This window comes from Myotis myotis, unplaced genomic scaffold (genome assembly GCF_014108235.1).
Source record: "Myotis myotis isolate mMyoMyo1 unplaced genomic scaffold, mMyoMyo1.p scaffold_m19_p_26, whole genome shotgun sequence".
NCBI lineage: Eukaryota > Metazoa > Chordata > Mammalia > Chiroptera > Vespertilionidae > Myotis > Myotis myotis.
The window spans coordinates 589181-603657 of NW_023416331.1; the positions used below are offsets into that span (position 1 = coordinate 589181).

At 45.1% G+C, this 14477-nt stretch overlaps 1 protein-coding gene across 1 annotated transcript; it reads left to right on the top strand.

The window, feature by feature from the left end:
- The first annotated feature begins 12723 nt into the window (after positions 1–12723).
- FKBPL (FKBP prolyl isomerase like) lies at positions 12724–14360 on the top strand. Its single transcript, XM_036356571.1, has one exon. The coding sequence runs from the start codon at positions 13290–13292 to the stop codon at positions 14328–14330; it is 1041 nt and encodes a 346-aa protein (XP_036212464.1). The 5' UTR covers positions 12724–13289; the 3' UTR covers positions 14331–14360.
- Positions 14361–14477: the final 117 nt, after the last annotated feature.

The window sequence follows — 14477 nt, forward strand, 5'->3', positions numbered from 1 at the left end:
TGTTGTCTTTACCTGGTTTTGGTATTAGGGTGATGCTGGCTTCATAGAATGAGCTTGGAAGTGTTCCTTCCTCTTGAATTTTTTGTAGTAGTCTGAGGAGGATAGGTTTTAGTTCTTCCTTGAATGTTTGGTAAAACTCCCCTGTGAAGCCGTCTGGTCCTGGGCTTTTGTTTGCTGGAAGCTTTTTGATGACTGCTTCAATTTCTTCCATAGTTATTGGCCTGTTGAGATTATTAGATTCTTCCTGATTGAGTTTTGGAATGTTGTATTTTTCTAGGAATTTGTCCATTTCCTCCAGGTTGTCTAGTTTGTTGGAGTAGAGTTGTCCATAGTATTTTTTAACAATCATTTGTATTTCTGTGGGGTCTGTTGTTATTTCGCCTCTGTCGTTTCTGATTTTGTTTATTTGGGTCCTCTCTCTTTGCTTCTTGGTGAGTCTGGCTAGAGGTTTGTCAATCTTGTTTATCCTTTCAAAGAACCAGCTCTTGGTTTCATTGATTTTCTGTATTGTTTTTTTTGTCTCTATGTCATTTATTTCTGCCCTAATCTTTATTATCTCCTTCCTTCTGCTCACTCTGGGGTTTTCTTGTTGCTCTCTTTCTAATTCTTTGAGTTGTAGAGTTAGATGATTTACTACCATTTTTTCTTGTTTTTTGAGATAGGCCTGTAGAGCTATAAACTTCCCTCTCAGGACTGCTTTCAGTGTGTCCCATAGGTTTTGGATTGTTGTGTTTTCATTGTCATTAGTTTCCAGGATGTTTCAAATTTCTTCTTTGATTTCATTGGTAACCCAATCAATATTTAATAGCATGCTATTCAGCTTCCAGGTGTTTGAGTATTTTGGGTTGTTTTTATTGTAGTTTATTTCTAATATTATGCCATCGTGGTCTGCGAAGACGCTTTTTATGATTTCAATTTTCTTGAATTTGGGGATACTTTGCTTGTGACCCAATATATGGTCTATTTTTGAATATGTCCCATGAGCACTTGAGAAGAACGTATATCCCCTGGCTTTGGGGTGAAGTGTTCTGAAGATGTCTATTAAGTCCATCTGATCTAGTGAGTCATTTAGGATTGCTGTATCTTTGCTGATTGTTTGTCTATAGGACTTATCCAGTGCTGTTAGTGGTGTATTAAAGTCCCCTACTATGATTGTATTGTTGTCGATATCTCCTTTGATATCTTCCAGGAGTTTTTTTATGAATTTGGGTGCTCCTGCATTGGGTGCATATATGTTTACCAGGATTATATCTTCTTGTTGTATTGATCCCTTTAGTATTATGAAGTGGCCTTCCTTATCTCTTGTTATGGCCTTCACTTTGAGGTCTATTTTGTCCGATATAAGTATTGCTACCCCAGCTTTCTTTTCCTTTCCATTTGCCTGAAAGATATTTTTCCATCCTTTCACTTTCAGTCTGTGTGAGTCCCTTCTAATGAGGTGGGTTTCTTGTAGACAGCAGATGTATGGGTCATGTTTTTTTATCCATTCAGCCACTCGATATCTTTTGTTTGGAGCATTTAGTCCGTTTACGTTTAAAGTTATTATTGAAATGTACTTGTTTGTAGCCATTTCTGTTTTTGTGTGGCTGTTTTCTTTCTGAGCTTTTTATTTCTTATTTTTATACCAGTCCCTTTAGCATTCCTTGCATTGCTGGCTTGGTGGTGATAAACTCCCTTAGCCTTTTTTTGTCTGTGAAGCTTCTTATTTCCCCTTCAAGTTTGAATGATAGCCTTGCTGGATAGAGTATTCTTGGATTCAGTCCTTTGCTTTGCATCACTTTGTAAATTTCCGTCCATTCTTTTCTGGCCTGATGTGTTTCTCTTGAGAAATCATTTGATAATCTAATGGGAGATCCCTTGTATGTAACTTTCCGTCTCTCTCTTGCAGCCTGTAAGATTCTCTCTTTGTCATGAACATTTGCCATGGTAATTATGATGTGTCTTGGTGTGGGTCTTTTCGGGTTCACCTTGTTTGGGACTCTCTGGGCTTGTGTGACTTTTTTCTTCCCCACCTCAGGGAAGTTTTCTGATATTATTTCTTCTAATAGGTTTTCTAATCCTTGTTCATCCTTCTGTTGTTCTGGTACCCCTATTATTCGTATGTTGTTTCGTTTCATGTTGTCCCAAAGCTCCCTTAGGCTCTCCTCCTGTCTTTTCATTTTTTTCTCCAATTGCAGTACAATTTGGGTGTGTTTTGCTTCCTTGTCTTCTAATTCACTAATTCGGTCCTCCGCTTCACCCAGTCTACTGTTGATACTTTCAATGGAGTTTTTCACTGCAGCTATATCACTCTTCATTTCTTCTTGGGTCTTACTTAAGTTGTTGATTTTTTCATCTGTTTCTTCTAGCTTCTTCCATATGTTATTGATTTTTTCATCTGTTTCGTCTTGCTTCTTGCAGAGGTTGTCGATTTTTTCCTCCATCTGGTTTATGCACTCTAGGACCCTTATTCTGAATTCTTTTTCTGTCATGTTGCATGCCTCTGTATTACTTAGCTGCTTTTCTGGAGAGTCCTCCTTCTCTTTCCTTTGGGGGTTTCTTTGTCTACCCATGTTTGATCTCACTGACATATCTAGACGTTGAGTCATTCAGTGGCTGCTCCCTTGGTGGCAGTGACTCCTTGGTCTGTGGTTGCTCTTCGGGCGGTTGCGGTAGCAGCTGCTCTTCAGTTGGCAGCAGCTCCTCTGGTGGGTGCTGTTCACAGCTGTGGTGGCTCTTCTGGCTGGTGGTGCGAGGTTTCACGTACAGCTGCTGTTCCTCAGCAGAGGGTGTGGTGCTCAGGAGGTTGCTGTTGCTTGGATCTGCTGCGTTGATTTAAAGGCACAAAATACAACACAACAAGGCACCACGCACCAGGCACTATACCCAAATATATTCACGATATTAATAACCCCAAATAAAGGTGACCACCTGAATTAAGAGAGTTAGGGGATAAGGAAGAAGGAAGAGAAAAAGATAAAAGAGAAAAAAGAAAAGAAAAGTAGGGACCAAAAAAAGGAGTGCAAAAATGAAATTGGGAAAAAGGAGGGGGGAAAATAAAAGCAAGAAAAGAAAAAAAAGAGCGAAAAGAGAGAATGAAGTGGAAGATGGGAAGAGACTTTTTTATATGAGGAGAATACTCCTATAGAACAGCCATTAATCCCAACAAATTCCAGCAACAGCTCCCTGGAGATGAATGCAAACTAGAAACAACCAATAATATAACGATGAAAATAGAATGGAGAACACTAATCCCAAAATAAAATAAAGAGAAAATAAAATGGCACTTTAAAAAAAAAATGGTAAAATGGTAGCAGTAATAATACTGGTTAAAAATAAGAAGGTAGTAATTAAAAGGGTAAAATCAGGTGATGGAAAAAAGAAGAAAAAAATAAAAATAAAAAAAATAAAAATAAATTGGTTTCTTAGTTAAAAGGTGAAAAATGAAAAAAAAAATATTGCAGTAGTGAAGGTCCTTCGGTTCTTCTATTCTTCAGTGTGGCTCGCCTTAGACCTGCCAGGTATTCAGGAGAGTGTTGAGTTTCCCTGCGATACACTGTTCCTCTGTGTTGTAAACCACAGTCCTTATTTTAAAGCAAGCCGCATTTGTTTCCCAGACTGCCTTATTTTGTGTTTAGCAAAGAGTCAGTTTGTGGGTCAGCCTCTGGATGGCGGTGCTCTGGGGTTGGCCTCTGAGGCTATAGGGCCTCTCTGTCCAGTGGAAGTTCACTGCCCAGAGCTGGCTGCGTAATAGTTACCAGTGCTGTGTTGTTGCTGGGATTCCTCATGTTAGTTTCAAGCTGCCTGGCTGCCGGCCGCCATCTTGGCTGACAGTTAATTTGCATATCTCGCTGATTAGCCAATGAAAAGGGTAGCGGTCATACGCCAATTACCATGTTTCTCTTTTATTAGTGTAGATTATGCTGCTATGAACATAGGGGTGCTTACATTCTTTCTGGTTGGTGTTTTGGGGTTTCATGGGATATATTCCTAGAAGTGGGATCACTGGGTCAAATGGCAGTTCCATATTTATTTTTTTTAATTTTTTAAAAATATATATTTTATTGATTTTTTACAGAGAGGAAGAGAGAGGGATAGAGAGTTAGAAACATCGATGAGAGAGAAACATCAATCAGCTGCCTCCTGCACACCTCCTACTGGGAATGTGTCTGCAACCAAGGTACATGGCCTTGACTGGAATCGAACCTGGGACCCCTCAGTCCGCAGGCTGACACTCCATCCACTGAGCCAAATCGATCAGAGCCATATTTAATGTTTCGAGGAAACTCCATACTGTTTTCCATAATGGCTGCAGAAGTCTGCATTCCCACCAGCAATGTACTAGGGTTTCCTTTTCTCCACATCCTCACCAGCACTTGTCATTTGTTGATTTATTGATGGTAGTCATTCTGAGAGGTGTGAGGTGATACCTCATTGTCATTTTACTTTGCATCTCTGATGATCAGTGACTTTGAGCATTCTTTCATATGTTTCTTGGCCATCTGTATGTTCACTTTGGAGAAGTGTCTATCTAGGTCCTTTGCCCACTTTTTAATTGGATTGCCTGTCTTACTTTTGTTAAGTTGTATGAGTTCCTTATATATTTTAGATATTAACCTTTATCAGATGTATCATTGCTAAATATATTCTCCCATACAGTGGGCTCCCTTTTCATTTTGTTGATGGTTTCTTTTGCTGTGCAGAAGTCTTTTATTTTGATGTAGTCCCATTTGTTTATTTTCTCCTTACTTTCTTTTGCCCTAGGAGATACATCAGTAAACATATTGTTACTTCAGATGTCTGAGATTTTGATGCCTATGATATTTATAGCTTCCCAACTTACATATAAATCTTTTATCCATTTTGAGTTTATTCTTGTGTATGATGTAAGTTGGTGGTCTAGTTTCATTTTCTTGCATGTATCTGTCCAATTTTCCCAACACCATTTATTGAAGAGATTGTCTTAACTCCATTGTATGCTCTTGCCTCCTTTGTCAAATATTAATTGAGCATAATGGCTTGGGTCAATGTCTGGGTTCCCTGTTGTGTTCCATTGGTCTATATGCCTGTTTTTGTGCCAGTACCAGGCTGTTTTGATTATGGTGGCTTTGTAGTATAACTTGAAATCTGGTATTGTGAATCTTACAACTTTTGTTTTTCTTTCTCAAGATTGTTGCAGCTATTCAGGGTCTTTTTTGATTCCATATAAATTTTTGGAGTATTTCTTCTAGATCTGTGAATTATGCTGTTGGTATTATAATAGGGATTGCATTGAATCTGTAGATTGCCTTGGTAGTATGGACATTTTACTGATGTTGACTTTACAATTCCATGAACACATTAGATTCTTCCACTTGTTTATATCTTCTTCTGTCTCTTTTTTCAATGTCCTGTAGTTTTCTGAGTACAGGTCTTTTGCCTCCTTGGTTCAGTTTATTCCTAAGTATCTTAATTTTTGTTGTTGTTGTTGTTGCAATGATAAATGGGACAGTTTGTTTAGTTTCTTTTCCTGGGAATTCATTATTGGTTTATAAAAAAGCCATTGATTTTTGGGTGTCGATTTTGTATCCTGCAACTTTGCCAAATTCACTTATTAAATCTAATAGATTTTTGGTGGAGTCTTTAGGATGTTCTATGTATAATATCATGTGATCTGCAAATGAGAGTTTTACTTCCTCCTTTCTAATTTGGATGCCTTTTATTTCTTCTTCTTGTCGGATTGCTGTGGCCAGGACGTCCAGTATTACGTTGAATAAGAGAAGTGACAGTGGACTTTCCTGTCTTGTTCCTGTTCTTAGAAGAAATGGTTTTAGTTTTTGCCCATTGAGTATGATGTTCACTGTAGGTTTGTCATATATGGTCTTTATCATGTTGAGATATGCTCCCTCTATTCCCACTTTGCTGAGAGTTTTTATCAAAAATGGGTGTTGGATTTTGTCCAATGCTTCTTCTGTGTCTATCGATATGAACATGTGTTTATTGTCTTTCAGTCTGTTTACGTGATGTATCACATTTATTGATTTGTGAATATTGTACCAGCCTTGGATTCCTGGAATTAATCCCACTTGATCATTGTGTATGATCTTTTTAATATATTGCTGGATGCAATTTGCTAATATTTTCTTGAGGATTATAGCATCCATGTCTATCAGGGATATTGGCCTGTAATTCTCTTTCTTTGTGGTGTCCTTATCTGGTTTTGGAATTAAGATAATGATGGCCTCATAAAAAGATCTTGGAAGTGTTCCTCCCTCTTGGATTTTTTGGAATAGTTTGAGGAGTATAGATGTTCTTCTTTAAATGTTTGGTAAAACTCCCCGTGAAGCCATTCAGATCCCACTTTTGTTTGCTGGGAGTTTTTTGTTTTGTTTTGCTTTGTTTTTGTTTTTGTTTTAACTTCTTCTATTTCCTCAGTTGTTATTGGCCTATTCAGATTTTCTGATTCTTCCTGATTTAGTTTTGGGAGATTATATTTTTCTAGGAATCTGTCCATTTCATCCACATTGTCCAGTTTGGTGGCATATAGTTGTTCATAGTATTTTCTTACATTGTCCAGTTTGGTGGCATATAGTTGTTCATAGTATTTTCTTACAATCCTTTGTATTTCTGTGGTGTCAGTGGTTACTTATCCTCTTGTGTTTCTGATTTTATTTATTTGGGTCCTCTCTTTTTGTTTCTTGATGAGTCTGGCTAAAGGTTCATCAATGTTGCTTATCCTTTCAAAGAACCAGATCTTGGTTTCATTGACTTTTTTGTATTATTTTTTAAGTCACTGTGTCATTTATTTCTGCTTTAATCTTTATTATTTCCTTCCTTCTACTTACTCTGGCCTTTTCTTGTTCTCTTTCTAATTCTTTAAGTTGTAAGCTTAAATCATTTATTATTAACTAGAGGCCCGGTGCACAAAAATTTGTGCACTCGGGGGGGAAGGGGGTCCCTCAGCCCAGCCTGTGCCCTCTGGGACCACTTGGGAGATAACTACCTGCTGGCTTAGGCCTGCTCCCGGGTGGCAGAGGGCAGGCCCAATCCCTAGGTGCAGCCCCTGGTCAGGCTCAGAGCAGGGCTGATTGGGGAGTTGGGGCGCCGCCCCCTGTCATGCACAGAGCAGGGCGGATTGGGAGGTTGTGATGCCACCCTCAGTCACGCTCAGGGTAGGGCTGATTGGGGGGATGGGGCACCGCCCCTGTCACACTCAAGGCAGGGTCGATGGGGAGGTTGCGGCGCCACCCCTGTCACGCACAGAGCAGGGTCAGTCAGGGGGTTGGGGAGCTCCCCCCTGTCACGCACAGGGCAGGGCCCATAAGGGGGTTGAGGAGCTCCCCCCATCACTCACAGAGTAGGGCCAATAGGGGAGTTGGGGAACCACCCCGTCACACACAGAGCAGGACAGATCAGGAGGTTGGGGCGCCGCCACTGTCACACTCAGGGCAGGGCCAATGGGGAGGTTATGGCTCTACCCCGTCACACACAGAGCAGGGTCCGTGGGGGGGGGGGAGGGGTTGGGGTGCCGCACCCTGTCACACACAGAGCCGCAGGGTGAACAGGGGGTTAGGGAGCTCCCCCCATCAGGCACAGAGCAGGGCTGATCGGGGGTTGGGGCGCCTTCCCCTGTCACGAACAGAGCAGGGCGGATAGGGAGGTTGTGGCCCCGCCCCCTGTAACACACAGAGCCGCAGGGTGATCAGGGGGTTTGGGCGCTTCCCCCTGTCACGCTGATCCTGGTGCCGGGAGGCCTCTGGACTCCGCTAATCCCGGTGATGGGAGGCCTCGCGGCTCCGCTGATCTTGGTGCTGGGAGGCATATTACCCTTTTACTATATAGGATAGAGGCCTGGTGCATGGGTGGGGCTGGCTGGTTTGCCTTGAAGGGTGTCCTGGATCAGGGTGGGGGGCCCCACTGGGGTGCCTGGCCAGCCTGGGTGAGGGGATGATGGCTGTTTGCAGCTGGTCACACACCCTTCAGGGTGGGGGCCCCCACTGGGGTGCCTGGCCAGTCTGGGTGAGGGGCTGAGGGCTGTTTTCAGGCTGGCTGGTGACTGAAGCTCCCAACTGCTCCTTTTTTTCTTTTCTTTTTTTTTATTCTGGGCCAGCTTTAGCTCTGGCTCCGGCTCTGAGGCCTCTGCTGCTGAAAGCAGGTATCTGGTTTGTTTGTGTTCTATAATCGAAACAATGTATAACTTCAGCTCTGAGATCCCGGCTTGCTGAAAGCAGGTTTCTGGGGTTTTGTTTAGCTTCTATATTTGTAACAATGTTTCAAACTGCAAGCTCAGAGGCCAGCAAGGCAGGCGGGGAACGTTGGAGTCTTCCGTCACTGAAGCAAGCAAGCCTCATGTTCGCTTCCAGCTGCCTGGCTGCCGGCCGCCATCTTGGCTGGCAGTTAATTTGCATATCTCCCTGATTAGCCAATAGGAAGGGTAGCGGTCGTACGCTAATTACCATGTTTCTCTCTCTTTTTTTAATATATTTCATTGATTTTTTACAGAGAGGACGGGAGAGAGATAGAGAGTCAGAAACATCGATGAGAGAGAAACATCGATCAGCTGCCTCCTGCACATCTCCTACTGGGGGTGTGCCTGCAACTCGGGTACATGCCCTTGACCGGAATCGAACCCGGGACCCTTCAGTCCACAGGCCGACGCTCTATCCACTGAGCCAAACCAGCTTCGGCTTCTCTTTTATTAGATAGGATTTTTCTTGTTTTTTTGAAGTATGCCTGTATTGTTATGAATTTCCCACTCAGGAATGCTTTTGCTGTGTCCTAGAGACTTTGGGTTGTTGTACGTTCATTTTCATTTGTTTCCAGGAAGTTTTTTATATCTTTCTTGATCTCATTAGTAGCCCAGTCATTGTTTAATAACATGTTATTCAGCATCCATGTGTTTGAATATTTTAGGGTGTTGATTTCTAATTTCATTCCATTAGTATCTGAGAAGATGCTTGATATGATTTCAATCTTCTTGAACTTGTAGAGACTTATTTTGTGTCCTAACATGTGGTCTATCTTTGTGAATGACCCATGTGCACTTGAGAAGAATGTATATGCTGCAGCTTTGTGATGAAATGTTCTATAGATATCCATTAAAACCATGTGATACATGGTAATTTTTTGTCTGGAAGAGCTATCCAGTGAAGTCAGCAGGGTGTTAAAGTCCCTTACTATGACTGTATTGTTGTTGATCTCTCCCTTAAAGTCCTCTAAAAGTTTTTTTTATATATATATTTAGGTGTTCCTATATTGGAACATATATGTTTACCAAGGTTATATCCTCTTGTTGGATCAGTCCCTTTAGTATTATGTAGTGACCTTTGTTGCCTCTTGTGATGGCCTTCATTTTAAAGTCTATTTTGTCAGATATGAGTATTGCTACCCCAGCTTTTTTTTCTTTTCCATTTCAATGGAAAACTTTTTCCATCCCTTCACTCTCACCCTGTGTGAGTCTTTTGTTCTGAGATGGGTCTCTTGTAGACAGCATATAGGTGGGTTGTGTTGTTGTATCTATTCAGCTACCCTATGTCTTTTGATAGGAGCATTTAGTTCATTTACATTTAAGGTTGTTATTGGTAAGTACTTATTTATTGCCATTTTGATTCTGTATGCCTAGGTTTCTCTATTTTTTCTTCTCATTACAACAGTCCCTTCAGCATTTCTTGTAGTGCTGGATTGGTGGTGATGAACTCCTTAAGCCTTTTTTTTTGGTCTGGGAAGCTATTTCACTATCTATTTTGAGTGAAAGCCTTGTTGGGTATATCTTGGTTTCAGATCCTTGGTTTCCATTACCTTGAGTACTTCATACCATTCCCTTCTGTCCTGTAGAATTTCTGATGAATTTTAGCCTTATGGGAGCTCCTTTGTAGGTAACAGCTTGCTTTTCTCTTGCTGCCTGTAAGATTCTCTCTTTGTCTTTAATTTTTGGCATTTTAATTATGATGTGTCTGTGTGTGGGCCTGTTTGGGTTCTTCTTGCTTGGGGTTCTCTGTGCCTCCTGAACTTTTGTGGCTTTTTCCTTCACTTGGTTAGGGATGTTTTCTGCCATTATTTCTTCATACATGTTCTCTATTTTTTGCTCCCTTTCTGCCTCTTCTGGCATGGTTACTGTATGAATATTGTTACATTTCATATAGTCCCACAGCTCCCTTAAGCCCACCACCTGGGCAAGTGCCCTGATGGGCAATCAGACCGTGACCTCCTGGTTCATAGGTGGATGTGCAACCATTGAGCCACGCCAGCTAGGCCACAGGCCACACTTTGAATAGCATGATTCTAGAATAACCTCACCCCATTCCCTTCATCCCTTGCTCCATGCCCCTTTAGTGTGTCCTATCTTTTCAACAGGATGGGGCAATTGCTTCTGCCGAGAGGCTAATAGTCATTCTCAGTCTCTTAATGAGCCTCAGAAACTTCACAGCATGGAGCAAGGTGTTTTCCAATAGGGTGGGTCAACTGTCGAAACCACCGGTATAGAAAATGTCTGCCTGAGAAAGATGACCTCCGCAGCATGAGGGAATGACTCAGCACAAGAAACTGGGGTGTTTGCCTTCTGAGCTCTAACCACAGAGCCCCCAACCCTAGCTTCTGCTCACACAGCTCCAGTCCACTCTGCCCTCCCTCTGCCAGAGCACAAGGTGAGTGGCTCCACAGGGAATTTTGTGCATTGGCCCTTTAAGTGGGTACCTGAATTTTCCAGCTGCCTATCCCTGGCAGACAGCAACCCTGCTGCTTTTCACAGCCAGATGTCATGTGGGCACTTTTCTCAGTTCTGGTGTTCTTTGCCTGGGGGCCCAGCTTGGGGATTAGACCCCTGAGTTCTCAGTGGCAACCCCCACAGCTGAGACATCTCTCCAGAACTTCAGTTATGTCTGCGGGAGCCCATCCAGCCCCTTCATGCCTCCACCCTTCCTACCAGTCTCTATGTTGTCTCCACTTTCCATGCTTGGTTATCAGGATGCTCTCCAGCTATCCTTGATTGTTCAGGATGCTTTTTGTATTTTAGTTGTAATTTATTTTGGTCCTGGGAGCACTGTCATTTTTATTCTCTCTGTTCAGGCTTTAGAAAAATAACTAATTCTTTAGATGCCATTAAAAATGTCTCACCCTCAAGGAATATTCTCTCATCCCTCATTTACTCTCATAGCACCTCATCCTTCTTCTCCTTGGCCAGACTTACATTCCATGAGAGCAGGACTGTGTCTGGCTCATTCACCTAGGTATCCATCCCCAGTTCTTAGCATGCTGCCTGGAACACAGCAGGTGCTTGATAAATATATACACACATATACCAATAAGAGAACATTACAAAGCAACACATTTCTAGGAGAGTATAGTTTCTTTTTATTGAAAGAAGCTGATCTTTGAAGGGTCATTGGAGTGGCCCTCTCAATTAAGGCACACATACCACAAATTAGCAACCTTTGTACAGGGATTATGACCTAATAAAACCTTTTGTGACTCATTCTAGACTTCCTGTCTTTCCCAGAAGTCTCTGAAATGGAAAGAGGAAGAGGGAGGAAGAAAAGATAGATTAATTTTCAACAAGAGCCCAGGGATTCCAAGAATCAAGAGTATGTAGCCATAGAGGGAAGGAGGTGCAGTGTACAGTGTACTAAGGTCACTCTGGCACAGAACCCAGGAATAAAACTTGAAAAAAAAGTCTAGGTTAGTGAGTTTCACACAAAACAGGAAATGGACGGTTTTGAGTCACACCTGTGGATAATGACGAAAGTTTTCCCTCCTCACTGTCCTGGCATGGTCCTTGTAGACATGCACAATGGTAGGTGTTAAAAAGCAAGTAAATGGGCTAAGGTGAGGTATGGAAGTGCAACTCTCCTTTCCTGAAGAGCTCTGGTGGCCCAACCGTGCAGGATGCTGGACAAGCAAGGTTGAACCACAAAGGGACCTACATCTTCTATTAGGAGGAAGAGGCCCAGTTTTCCACTGATACACCCAGTGGAGCAGGTTATACTAGTTATATGTACAAGATATAGGACACACTAAAGGGGCACGGAGCAAGGGATGAAGGGAATGGGTGAGGTTATTCTGGAATCATGCTATTCAAAGTGTGGCCCGTGGCCCAGCTGGTGTGGCTCAATGGTTGCACGTCCACCTATGAACCAAGTGGTCACGGTCTGATTCCCCATCAGGGCACTTGCCCAGGTGGTGGCCTTGATCCCGGCGTGGGGCATGCAGGAGGCAGCTGATCAGTGATTCTCTCTCACTGATATTTCTCTCTCTCTCTTCCTCTGAATCAATAACAAATATATTTTTTAAAAACAAAGTGTGGTCCGTGGACCAGTAGCAGCAGCGCCCAAGTGCTTGTTAGAAATGCAGAATTGCAGGCCCCATCCCAGCCTTCCTAAAGCAGAACCTGAAATTAAAGTTTCCCAGGTGCTTTCTATGAACATCACAATTTGAAAGCACTAAGATTTCTTGAGGAGGGCGAGCTTGAAGGCCATGATGAATATGAGGGAGGAGGGCCGGACGCGGGGAAGGGGCCTGAGGATTCTCTTGGAGCGCCTGGACAGCGCGGGCAAGGAGCGCAAGGTGGCCTCTGCCGGGCAGCCCCGAACAAGGGGACAAAATCAACCGCGCAGGGCTTGAGGTCGCCCGAAGAGAGGGCGCTGGTCTGCCGCCGCTGCCACGCACCACCCCTTCTCCCGCATCCGCCCCAATCCGCCAGCGCGGGGCTTCTGGCCGGCCACCGGCCGTGCCCGATTGGGTTCGACGGGCCCAGTTCGGCTGCTAAGGCCTGGAGCTCCCGGGAGCGGGGGTGGGTCCGATTGCTGGCAGCCAATCGGGAGGCGGGAGAAGGCTGGTTGCTCGCCTTCTGGGCGCGGCGTCACCGGACTCGCCGCCGCGCGGGCTCAGGTTAGCTGTAGGTTCCGGCCTCGGCCCTGGCCTCGGCCCTGGCCCCGGCCGGCTCTCCGCCTGCGGCAGGACGCGGAGGACAGCACTCAGTGAGCTCGTAGCGTCGGAAGCGCAGGTGACCCGAGTGATCCGGCAGCGCCACCCGGCGGGACGCTTCGGCCGCCCAAGGACCTTTGGACTCGATCGGTTTCCGTCGTTGGGGTGGCCACAGGACCGCAGGGATTTGTGGACTTTGTAGTTCCGGATTCTGCGTGGAACCCAGGCTGGAGCCCCACAGGGATTTTTGGAGGAAACAAGAACTTTGAGGCCCAGGCCCCGGAAGGACAGGAAAGGAGTCTAAATAAGAATCTGCCGTTAGCATTGTTTTATTTTTCAGGTCTGACCTGAATCTGGTCCATCTCTTTCCGATCCAAACTGTTTACCCACGGGGGAGGGGAGCAGACAGCGAAATGGAGACGCTACCAATCAATCCAGTGGGAGAGAAAAGCACCTCTGAACCGCAACAACAATGGGGAGGGAACCCCAAGAAGAGCCTTCATCCAACTGCTCAAACTAGGCAGCAGCCCCAAGAGCCTGGAGTTCTCGAGCTGAGAATGAGCCCAGCTCCCAGCCAACTTCTAGAGGTTCCTCCAGGGGCTGGAAAGCTGGCTGCTGCGCTCGAAGGAGACGCCGAGAAGCCCCGTGGATCGGCTAGTGAGATGCCAGAGCCGCTCCGCGCTCCGGTTCTCTGGGACTGTCCGGATGGGAGCTTTGTCAAGAAGATCGTAATCCGTGGCCACGGCTTGGACAAACCCAAGCTGGGCTCCCGCTGCCGCGTACTGGCTTTTGGGTTTCCTTTTGGGTCAGGGCTGCCAGAGGGCTGGACAGAGCTAACTATGGGCTTAGGCTCGTGGAGGGAGGGAACCTGGGGGGAGCTCACAGAGAAATGTTTGGAGTCCATGTGTCAGGGTGAGGAGGCGGAGCTGCAGCTCCCTGGGCACTCTGGACCTCCTGTCCGGCTCACACTGGCTTCCTTCACTCAGGGACAGGACTCCTGGGAGCTGGAGGCCAGCGAGAAGGAGGCCCTGGCTAGGCAAGAACGTGCGCGGGGAACAGAGTTATTTCGAGCTGGGGACCCAGAAGGGGCTGCCCGATGCTACGGACGGGCTCTTCGGCTGCTGCTGACTTTACCTCCACCTGGCTCTCCAGAGCGCACTGTCCTTCATGCCAACCTGGCTGCCTGTCAGTTGCTGCTGGGACAGCCCCACCTGGCCGCCCAGAGCTGTGACCGGGTGCTGGAGCGGGAGCCTGGGCATGTGAAGGCCTTGTACCGAAGGGGTGTTGCTCAGGCTGCCCTTGGAAACCTGGAAAAAGCAACTGCTGACCTCAAGAAGGTGCTGGCAGTCGATCCAAAAAACCGGGCAGCCCAGGAGGAGCTGGGAAAGGTGCTCTTTCAGGGGAAGAAACAAGATGCAGGACTGGCTCAGGGTCTCCGCAAGATGTTTGGCTGATTAAAAGTTAACCCTTAAAAGGGACAGAAACCTGTGAATCGTGGTCTGTGCTGTGAGATCTGGGGGCGTGGGCCCTGAGGGAGGGTTTCAGCCCATATCCCATTCCCAGTGTTTGTCTTCCTAAGGGAGGTGGCAGTGGTCTCAGTG

Bases quoted from the DNA above. Each gene is read 5' to 3' on its own strand.
- FKBPL (XM_036356571.1), top strand. From the start codon at position 13,290: ATGGAGACGCTACCAATCAATCCAGTGGGAGAGAAAAGCACCTCTGAA.